Source organism: Phoenix dactylifera, chromosome 1, assembly GCF_051530095.1.
Source record: "Phoenix dactylifera cultivar Ajwa chromosome 1, Ajwa_hap1_PhDact_Kaust_v1.1, whole genome shotgun sequence".
NCBI classification, from domain to species: domain Eukaryota; kingdom Viridiplantae; phylum Streptophyta; class Magnoliopsida; order Arecales; family Arecaceae; genus Phoenix; species Phoenix dactylifera.
Window position 1 is genome coordinate 74,864,843 of NC_143190.1, and position 11,292 is coordinate 74,876,134.

The window sequence follows — 11,292 nt, forward strand, 5'->3', positions numbered from 1 at the left end:
AAAGGCAACCTAGGGGGGGCCACATTACTGTCTCTATCGGGCAAGTTGCCTTAATATATATGAATGCTAGTTTTCTAGAAAAGATTCAAAAAGTGGGCCTTCGCACTGAATATGATCTCACAGCGGCCATACCCCTTTCTCTAGAAACAGATGATCTAGATTTTATTCTTGGGCAGTGCATCTTAGACTGCAGATCCTTTGCTCTCATGCGCATGGCATGCAGGTTTGATCCATGAATAATGGGACACTTGCTTCCAGGCCTGAAGTATTCCATTAAACACGCCCATGACGAGGAGAGCAATTACTGTTTTTCCTTCTAAAGGGTAATGGAACATCTATAGTGCTAGATATTAGGAAAAAGAAAAATAGGCTTATATGCTAGATATTGGCCTCCAAAGCCTTTTGTAAGTATTCTTCCCAATCTCCTAGCAAAAGAAAAAAACAAAATATTCTATAACTGCGTTGTGAGTTTAATAAATTGATCATTGTTCTTGTCACCCTGAAAAATCTACTCCACATTCCTTGTTCTCTTCATGCGGTAAGTGACGGACAAAACATGTTGGAATTGGTCCCGCTTTTGATCAAGACTCAAGTGGCATGACTAGATGCTTCACTTAAGCGGATCTTTGCGGTCATCGATTGTCTCCATAAAATCTAAATAGCTTATTTCCAAAAGAAAGAAGAAAGATTTCACATACTGGACAGGCAAAATCTGCTCTTCCCGTGAAAGATAGCGTCTGTAAGGATAAACTATTTGATGAATTTAGGTCTCAGTTCCCAACGGGATAGTGGCAGGTAAACGACACACATGAGGCTCGTGAGGAAGAGCCGCCGGTCACTGTACCAATCTCTCAGTCCCAGCTTTTACTTATCTCACCGCGACGGTCCCTCCCTCTGCCGCTCCTGTTCCTACCTCTTAAGTCTAAATGCCGTGAGCGGTCTAATTTTCTCCGGTACGTGTACGTGGGCGATGCACCGAATCACCGAAATATATCGGCCGCGTTAGTTAGAAGCCGGCACTGTCCGCTTTGCTCCATCATCTGACCGTTACCTCCCCCTGTCGATCTCGTTCGGGTGCGCTCGCCCCCTCGTCACTCGCCACGTGGCATAACGCCAGAAGGGCCATGTGGGCCCCCCGCGGTCAGGTCCTCGCTTCCCCAACTTCGGTTTTCGGTCCGACCACGATCCGCCCCACCAACCAACGGTCACGTTCTCGGAAGCAGCGCTCTGATTATAATTCTGCCCCTGAAGCTTGCATGCAATGACGACGCTGCCCTTCCCGAGGTCGCGCCGCTCTTCTACAACTGGGGGCCAGCTACGCGTCCATTCGCATCCACAAAATGAGTAAGTTGTGATGCCTCTGCGTCGCGCTGGTCGTCGCGATGGCTATATACTTTCCTTCTCCTTGGTGGCCCCACCGTCAGATCATTTCACGTTGTCATATGACCAAGCAGCGTATGTACCCCGAAAAAAAAAATATGACCAAGAAGTGGGCCCCATAAGACCGGCTCCACTTTCAAATTTCTCGCTCTACCACCGCGGGCCCACTTTATGTGGGATGAATCTTTTTTCTTTTTTCCCGCAGCGAGACTGAAGGCAGACGTCATAGGAAGACTCAGATTTCGATCCAACGGTTGGTTTCTCATCCTTATTCCTGGACCGACCGTTTGGGATTCATCGCCCTTAGCATTAACAGCTGGCGCGTAACTGACATTAACTTAACAAAGAGCTGATTAAATTCCATCAACCCATCAACGATCGTCGTTAAATTCGATTTTGATAGTCGGCACAAATGAGAACACGAAGATTTCAAATTATTGCAGAATAATATAACGATTGGGGACTTTAATGCAATAAAAACCATCGCCACCCCTCTCTCTAACTGAAGCCGGGAGGTTCTGTACTTCGTATTTTTATTTTCCGTTTTTTTTCTCTCCGCTGATTCCTATTGGACTCTTTCTTCCGTCCCCTCTCTCGGAACCCTGGCGCATGGCGTTTCCGATCGATCCGCCACCGGCCTAGAGCCCGTCGGGAAATGGCCGAATCGCCACCGAAAGCCGGAACCCCCGATCTCTTCTCATCGCCGGCTAGGGTTTCGCCAGATTCGGCCTCTCCTCTCCCGCTGTACTCTCCCACACCGCCGCTGCTGATTCTCGCGAGCTCTACGACGAGGGAGTGATCGATTGGAGTCCGGGAGAGGGGGTCTGGTTTCTGGCGGCGTTCCGACGGGAGCTGCGGCCATGGCCACCGGGGGAAAGGGGAATCTCGAGAGGGTCCGGAGGGGCCTTAGGACGGCCTTCTTCATGCTGACGATGGTGGCGTCGCTGCTCGTTTCGTCGGCGCCGGTGCTCGTGGCCGTCGGGGACGTGACGGTGTCGCTGGCGCTGGCGTCGAGGTTCGCGTGCGCAAGGTGCTACGGCGTCAAGGACCACATGGAGAGATACGGCTTCAAGAGCTCGCTCATGGATATACCTCTCGTTTCCATCATCCGATCTCTTATAATCACATGTATAGCTTTGCTCTTCCTCACTCCGTTGGTTGCTTTCCGATCTTTTTTTTCTTGGCTGATTCCTCGATGATATGTCGCGCAATCAGAAATAGTAGCCTGGCCGAGAACGTATTGGAATTTTTGATATTACTTCGCGATCTTACTTTTTTGGGTTCGTTTTCCAACATGATTGGTATGATTAATCTTCTCTCGAATGAGAATTGGTGCTTGGTTTTCATGAACAGAAGATGGCTTTTAGTTTTCAGAATTGGAAGGGAAATCATCTTTGCCTTTTGTTGTAAATGATTACCAGTTTAACAATTTTTTTAGCTTTGAGCAGAAAAAGAAGTTTTCTTTATTTTCCTTTTTTTTTTCTCGTCTTTCTTTCCTCCTCTTCTTTTTCTCTTCATGAGCTTTGCTTTTTCTCTGGTCTTTTTAAAGCTATTTTAAACTTTTTTCCTCAATTTTCATAGTTTTCCCTTTTTTTTCTCCCGGAAAAGGGTTAAACTTCTGTTGGAAGACGGCTTTTATTTTTTTTCCCCCATCGAATTGAATTGTAGATAGGATTAAGTTGAAAATATTCACAGCTTCTCTAATTGGTGAATCGAAATGCGGTGTAAAATCGAGACCCTAATTTCTTTTAACGTGTATTAAATAATTTTGGGACTTTTTACTCACAAAACCTATCTGTAGGTTTGAAAACTTAGAAAGACTTTCCTTTTTCTTTTTTTTTCCTCCCACATAGACCTTGTTTAACATAATATTCAATGAAGCTTTGTTTTCTTTCTGTTCCTCTTGCTTTCTCTCTTCTGTTATTTGCTTAATTCTTTCAATAAGGAACACGTTATGACTCTTTTTGGGAAAAAATCCCTTTTCAATGAATCATTAGCTATTCTTTTATTTAAGTTGGCAATCTTCACACTATATGTGTGTGTGTGTGTGTGTATATAAAATTTATTTTGGGTACATGAAGTGTTTTCATGAAATGAATTAATCTAAACGACACAAATGGTGGTGGATTAAGACTTATTACTAAAAAAAATACCTTTTTTCTTAATGACAATTCTAAAGATTTTGGCAGTATGATATTTGCCAAATTTCTTTAGAACTTTACAAAGTGGAAACATATTTCAAAGCATATTTTTTTATTCATGAACAGAAAAAAAGAAAATGAATATTCTTTCACCTGTAAACCATCTCTGCTTCTTCTTTTATATTAATGATTAATTATAATGAGAGAAAAAAATTCTACTTAAGATCAGATTCAAATCCCTTGACAATACATTTGGTTTTTCCAAGTACTTATATCCCATGCACGATCATATCTTCATCTTGCAGGTGTTTATTCTTTGTGCGATGGTCCTGAGCTTTCCCATGGTCCATATCTTGGAATAGTAACACTCTGTTCCCTAGCTTCGGTGCTCATCCTGTCGGTTAAGGCTTGTGTTTACACTCCTATCTCTGAGTTAGAACCTGAACATTCACCATCATTGGCGAGAGAGAGACTGCATTTAAGAAAATCATGGGGGATGCCTGTTCTTTTCCTTTCTTCATTGGTCTTTGCACTTGGTCATGTTGTAGTTGCTTACAGGACAAGCTGCAGAGCACGGCGGAAGCTCTTGTTTCACCGTGTAGATACAGAATCAGTATGTTCATTTCATGTACATTTTTCTAATTGTTATTTTCTTGATTCAAATGCTTCTATGTGCTATATTTCCCCTATATCTGTACTTCAGAATTTATTTTATATACTATTATCCTTTGTAAACTTACTTATATAGATATACAAATTTTCTTTTTTAACTGCAAGTATATAATATATAAACAGAGCAGCACTTCAAGTTTCTGTTTTTTTTTTTCAGTATCATGAAGTCATCAAAATACTGCTTTTGAGAAAAGAATTTGTTTTCTGCATTTCTTTTTGACTTCTGAAGTGTTAGTCTTGTCGAGCATAGAATGCTGTTAATATCATCCATATCTTATTACAGCTAAATTCCTCTTATTCTATATATCAGGTCCTCACATGCAAGAATATGTTTTCTGGTTACCATAAGATCCCTCGATCTCCCACACCTTGTGGAAGAAATTCAAAGAGTGACAGTGAAATGAAAAGAAAAGCAATAGTTCATGATGGGCGCGACCTTCCGATCAGTTTTCTTGCAGACATTGATAGCTTGTTCATTGCCTGTCATGGGCTTACAGTTCATTATAAGCTCAGTCTGTTTGACTCACCAAGCTCTTATTCTTTAACCTCCTCACCCTTCCATGAATCTAGTCCTGATGTGAGCCCACCAAGCCTTTCCTCGGCAGGGCTTAAACTTGAAAGGCCTTTGACAATTCCATCTAAAAGCCACCATCGTCTCAACAGAAGCTTTAGTAACCAATTCCAAAATTCGTCTCTGTATGCACCACTATTAGCAGAATCTGCAACTCCGCCTCCATTCCACTCTGATGATATTCCTGTTCTGAGCCTTGATGATGGCAAAAGTGATGGATATTCATCTAGTTCTGTTAGTCTGGGAACCGGGGTAGAGGATAGGGGGAAGTTTGCTGTGATCTTGGTCCATGGGTTTGGAGGAGGTGTGTTCTCGTGGAGGCATGTGATGGGTGTGTTGGCTCAGCAGATTGGCTGCACAGTTGTGGCTTTTGATCGGCCTGGGTGGGGATTAACGTCTCGCCCACGCAGGAAGGATTGGGAAGACAAGCGATTACCAAACCCATACATGCTAGAATCCCAGGTGATTCTTCTACGCTTTATGTCCAGTTCCATATGTTGCTGTTCGTTCAAGTCTTTTGCAAAGCTAAATACATACATGTATAGAATCTTTAGCACATGTTACTGGCTCTCTTTTCCAGTTGCTCAGTGCTTCCTTAGGAGAAGTTGTTTACTTATTATTTCTAAGACATTAAAACCTTATTGTATATTTTTATTTCATGCCTTTTATGAGAGTAGAAAATCAATTTCTGTTTATTTTTTGTCCTATCCATTCTCTCTTGGTACTGTTATACTGTCTCCTTCTGATTTACATCATCCTTCGATGAATTTAGGTTACTTCTTCAAATGACTCTGCCTTGTTCCCTCAGAATGGTCGACTTGGTTTACAAGTCAGAGGTTATCAATTGTTGCCAGAAACTTATATTTGTTTATTTTGTTTATCTATGTTGTTGGTATTCTCAGTTGGAGTACAGGATGGAAGCTTTAGCAGATCTCTTTCGTGGAGATATTTTCTGTGTAACTTGGATATGTCTTTTCTTCACCATATTTTCTTAGTTTACCTACCAGATGTGCTATTTATATGTTTTTCTTTCCATATCTTCTTAGTATTCCATTTGTAATGTATAAATTTTCTTAATTATACATGTGAAGTAATTGTAATTAGTTCTTTAAGTCTTCGGATTAACTTTTGGAAAGTGGCTTGGAACGAGATATCATGAAATCCAGAATAGTTGATGGCCATGTGTCATATGTGCACAACTGTAGGTTTTGCATCATTTGACAGTTATTCAAGGCATTCTTTCCAATAGTTTTTGACATATGGTCTTTGTTTTTACTCATGTTATGGATTTTGAAGAAGTTGATCCTTTGTCATAACAATGTGTAGGTTGACCTTCTTATTTCCTTCTGCTTGGAGCTGGGCTTTTCATCTGTGATTTTGGTCGGACATGATGATGGAGGCCTTCTTGCTTTGAAAGCTGCAGAAAAAGCACATGCCTCTGGTCAATCTGCCAATGTGAGTTACAGGATTATGCCTTTGATGGTATATCTTGATATTATTGTGATCTAACCCCTTTCATGGAAACAACCCTTCCATATGCGGGTGTAAAGCTTTATACATCTGACCCTCCCTAGACCCCCCACAATTGCGGGAGCCTCGTGCACTGAGACGCCCAACCCTTTTGCTAATTTATGTCTGCACTGAGACGTACATGTAGAAATCATGTGAATGGAATTTGTAGGCATATAATGCTAGGTGAACATTAGCATTATTTTGAAAAAAACTTCTCCTATGCAGAGTAATTACTAAGCGATGCTTGGTATCTCTTAAAATTTTTCTGGTCCGCTAGCTTGTTTTCTGAACTCAATGCTTGCATCTTTTAGATTGAAGTCAAGGGAGTCGTACTTGTTAGTGCCAGCTTATCAAGAGAAGTTGTTCCTGCCTTTGCCCGAATTCTCTTGCATACTTCACTGGGGAAGAAGCACATGGTCCGTCCTTTGCTGCGTACTGAAATTACTCAAGTCATTAACCGCCGTGCATGGTATGATGCTACCAAGCTAACAACAGAAGTTTTAAGCCTGTACAAGGTATAATTGATTATTTGATACCTACTCTGTTTTTCATCTTTATTTTCATAAGCATAACCTGTCCTAACTAAAAGCCTATTATTTGCACTTCTTTTATCCGAACATGTTGGTTCAGTGCTTGATTTTTTTTGACTCATAAACTCCTTGGAGTATAAATTTCCCTTCTTTCTCCTTGTATATTGTCCTTTCGAAAATGGAAATACTTGTAGGAAAAGAAATACTCAGTGGTTTTATGGATTTCTTTGGCGATGTTGTCTCGTGTTGGTGTTAACTTCTGGCACAATGCTTTTGCAAAAAAAAAAAACTTAATGAATCTCTTGATCACTTTGATTTGGAGCAGAAAATTCATTGAATTGCAGATTATGCCTATCAAGCATGTAACATTTCATTTAAAATGTGGAATATGGTGAAGTAGCATCTCTCTCTCTCTCTCTCTCTGTGTGTGTGTGTGTGTGTGTGTGTGTGTGTGTGTGTGTGTGTGTGGATCCCTTCTGATATCACTAAATTTTTAGCTTGAGCCTCTCTTTGATGTTATGAAACATAACTGACAATAATGTATTCCGAGCATTTTTTGATTATGTCAGCTTCTATATACATATACAAATGTTACGTCCTCATGAAACATAGTTTCTTTAAATAATATGCCTATTGTTCTTAATAACTGTTTTATTTAGGAGCGTGCCAATTCTAAGTCTCCCATAATCGGAAGCACCAACTTGCATGTAGCATGTTATTATTTGCTATAACACAACATAATCTGTGTATGAAGTAGTTAGTTACTAGCACAGCTGCCAACATATGACAAAGGTTTTTACCTTTTATCTTGTCTCTCAAGTTTGGTTTTCTATGACTGTCTAGATCTTATGACGATTTTTGGCATTTAGAGCCTTTAGTCAAATAAGTAAAAAAGTTGCTATTTTGGTAGTCTAATCCAAGGTTTTATATCCTGTGGGATGAAGGTGTCCCAATTTCTCCATGGAATGGGACGTCCCGCTATCTCGTCCTGTTCTAACAGTGGTTCCGGTCATGCATCCTGGTGGATATCCTCCGTCTCTCTTCCCTTCTTCCTTCCTTCCTTTCTTTCTTTCTTTTCTTCTTTTCTTTCTTTTTCTTCTACCTTCACTTCTTTCCTTTCTTTTTTCTTTTTTTCTTATCCCTTATTTTATTTATTTATTTTTCCTTTTCTTCTTCTTTCTCTTTCCTTCTTCCTTCTTCCTTCCTTTCCTTTTCTTCTCTCTTGCTTTTTTTCTTTCATTTTTCTTGTTATTCTTTCCATTCACTTTTTTCTTTTCATCATTTTTCCTTCCGTTGTTTTTTTCCCTCTTTTTTCTTCTCTTCCTGTGTGGATTGGTTTTGGAGTTCCGACCACATCCCGATCTCTTTTTCTCACAGAAACGGGACAGGACGACTGGGACGCACACCATCCCACCAGAATGTAAAATCTTGATCTAATCTCCTGTTTCTAAACTCAAAACCTTTTTCTTAGCAGAGAATTGTATATGCTTTGATTAAATTTTGTGATTGCTTGAACATACTAAGTCGTGGTTAACATAAAGCAATGCAACTTTGTTTCTGAGTGGGGAGTTAAGAGTGGTCATTTTTATGAGTAGATTCGTTGGTTTTTGTTTTTGTTTCGATTTGAAGGGCAAGATAGGGAAGGGATCAACTAGATATCCTATGCTCTATAGTCCATGAAGTGAAGTCTATGCTAGCATATCATAGTGCAAATTGGAACGTAACTGCCAAAATCTATTTTAGAATCTAAACAAACAACTTAGAACTATGGATGTAAGTGTAACATAAGTGGGAAGGGTAAAAATGCATTTTTTGGTTTTGGGAGGCATATATACAGAGTCAATTTTTGGAAAAAAAAAATCTTAGTTTTTAAAGCTGTTGTGCAGTGCCTGCTTATGCATAAAACTATGAAGCATGCCTATGTTTTAGTTCAAAACTGATATCCCTTTATACAGGCCCCATTATTTGTGGAAGGTTGGGATGAAGCACTACATGAGATAGGACGGCTGTCATTTGCAACAGTTCTCTCCCCACAAAATGCAGCGACGTTGCTGAAATCTGTAGAAGAGTTTCCAGTATTGGTAGTAGCAGGTGCTGAGGACGCACTTGTTTCTCTTAAATCAGCTCAAGCCATGGCTTCACGGCTTGTAAATTCGGTAAGTTTCACAGCTTCAGTTTTGCTTAATTCGAGCACTTCTTCATACTTCGGGAGAATAACATTATGTTCTTGTCTACTATATAATATACTGTTGGTTATACTGAAACTGCTATGCATCTTTGTACATTTATCAATTTGAAGGGAATGGTTATCAAATAAAGTTAATGATGGAAGTTTTGGACTACCCTTCCATTCAAAAATTTATAGTATTCTGCTTGCATATCTTGTTTTGTTAGTAGCTATTATTTGTTTGTTAGCGCATCTTATACAAGTTTTTGCTTGATTATGGATTTGTTCTTCTTCCTCAGCACACCTTCATAATTCTCTATTCTACTTTGAAAATACGTAAAATCTCTTTTTTCTTTGATTCCCTGATTCCCCTCTCATTCCATGCCCATTCCTGTTATCTTGTTTGCTGGCTTTGATTTAAGACCTTACAAGCACTAAAAACCGAGATCCCCTTCAGGCATTGCACTGCTACTAACTAGGTAAAGAATAATATTGCCTTCTTCTATACATCCCTATCTCCATGCAGTAGCGAGTAATTCTGCTATAGAAGATGGTTGGGCTAAGGAAAACTGTTTAGCATAGCAATTTTTTTTCCAGATGTTTCTATTAATTCTTGTCATGTTGCATAATATCTTGCAGAGGCTTGTTGCAGTATCAGGGTGTGGACATCTGCCACATGAGGAGTGCCCAAAGGCACTGCTTGCTGCTCTTGTACCTTTTATTACTAGATTGCTACCATCGACAGACACCTTCCAAAGACGGTAGCATATTTATTTCTTGATCTTTTTTACACATTTCTTTTTTTTTTTTTCTTTTCGTCTCATGGGAAGGAGCAGAGCTCTAACCTGTATATGCCTTCTTTTTTGTTGGGGGTTGGGGTGGGGTTATGGTGTTTGAGTTTAGTTTTGGAGCCAGACCGATTACTCAATCAGGTTTGCTAGAGCTCCATATTTTTGTTGGCGTCATCAACTGCTTATATGTAATCTTTTGTCGATTGGAACCATGATTTCCATGAAGCAAGCTTGATCTGTACAGTTTGTGCGGCTACTGCTGCATCAAAAATGTTGTTCGTTTGATGTATCAGTTATATAGTTTGGATGTTTAACATTTTATGAAAAAAATGTTGAAATTAATAGAAATCGTAAAATGCCGTTCCTTTCATATAAATTTCTGGCATATCTTTTTCCCTCCTTAAATTGATGCTAAATGTTCTTGCATCCATTGCAGCTGATCAAGCTACCGTTCTCTCATGATCATCCAAGGTTTTGTGATCCAAAATATAGTGGGCTGGAAAAATGTTCTGCAGTACTTTCAGGAATCATCTTTGTTTGTGTGAGCACTATCCTATGCTCACCCCTCTCACCAAGAAATTATGCCCTACACTGCAAAACCGCCCTCTCGTTTCTTCAGAGGTGTGCCGATATGAGCGCTTCATGAATAGGGTCTATAGGAACGAGTGCTGCGATTGGTTGTGGCAGACTATGTGGTGCATGCAATGTAGGGTATAATTTCTCCTAGGTTACTCGCCGTCTTGCCTAGACGGCATGAGATGGTTACAATAAGTTGTCTTATCCTGCATCTCTGCCTCTGATGCTGCTTCCCTGAATGGAAAGGAGATGATGTGCCGTGGTTTCTAGCAACCACGAAATGCTGATGCCGAGAGGTTGTCTTTGCGAGATGGGGCTGGCTTTTACTTCTTGAGGATGAATCGTAAATATCAACAGGATAAATTTTATATGTAATATTGATATAATGTTGGGTGCATTGCGCAATTTTTTTTTTTTCTTTATATACAGGCAAACTCCTATATATTGCACAAATATCAGACAAACACGCCTGGACCCAAAAAAAAAAAAAATTGCATAAATCATGTCATTTTAATTTTATCCTCTCACTATAGCTGATGCAGTGCAAGTTGTTACTATGACACATCCATGTTACTTTCTGCTGTGAGGCCTGTTTTACCATGGCACAACTTCTGCAGAAATTTTTGCAAGCAATTGCTGCGTCCTAGAAGCCCAGCTTCTGATTATTTTGTCTTGCTCCGTTTTAAACCGCAGTTGCTAGGCTGGGTTGCAACTTGGTTTGGGTCAACCGACGCCCAATCTGTCTCAGCTCCCGACCCATAGTTTCGATTCAGTTGGGCTGCTCATGGATCACCCAGTCAAGTTGGATTCGGATTGGGTTGGGCTTTTCTTAAAGTCACAGGCAAGCTGACCCAACCGGATCCTTGACCTTCTTTTGAGTGGGTCTTCTCTTAACCCGACCCAATTTAAATATGGCCTGCTCCTTCCCACGTCACGCAGCCCAGTGTCTCCT

At 40.2% G+C, this 11,292-nt stretch overlaps 1 protein-coding gene across 1 annotated transcript; it reads left to right on the plus strand.

Annotated features, from left to right (window-relative positions):
• The first annotated feature begins 1,794 nt into the window (after window positions 1–1,794).
• On the plus strand, window positions 1,795–10,857 carry LOC103720765 (uncharacterized). Its single transcript, XM_008810637.6, has 8 exons — window positions 1,795–2,508; window positions 3,827–4,134; window positions 4,504–5,226; window positions 6,091–6,219; window positions 6,588–6,791; window positions 8,762–8,962; window positions 9,613–9,734; window positions 10,201–10,857. The coding sequence occupies exons 1-8, from the start codon at window positions 2,241–2,243 to the stop codon at window positions 10,202–10,204; spliced, it is 1,959 nt and encodes a 652-aa protein (XP_008808859.4). The 5' UTR covers window positions 1,795–2,240; the 3' UTR covers window positions 10,205–10,857.
• Window positions 10,858–11,292: the final 435 nt, after the last annotated feature.

Excerpts from the sequence above, each read along its gene's own strand:
- LOC103720765 (XM_008810637.6), top strand. The coding sequence starts at position 2,241 with ATGGCCACCGGGGGAAAGGGGAATCTCGAGAGGGTCCGGAGGGGCCTT. Across the intron at positions 6,220-6,587 it reads CCTCTGGTCAATCTGCCAAT|ATTGAAGTCAAGGGAGTCGT; the intron begins GTGAGTTACAGG and ends TGCATCTTTTAG. Across the intron at positions 6,792-8,761 it reads AAGTTTTAAGCCTGTACAAG|GCCCCATTATTTGTGGAAGG; the intron begins GTATAATTGATT and ends CCCTTTATACAG.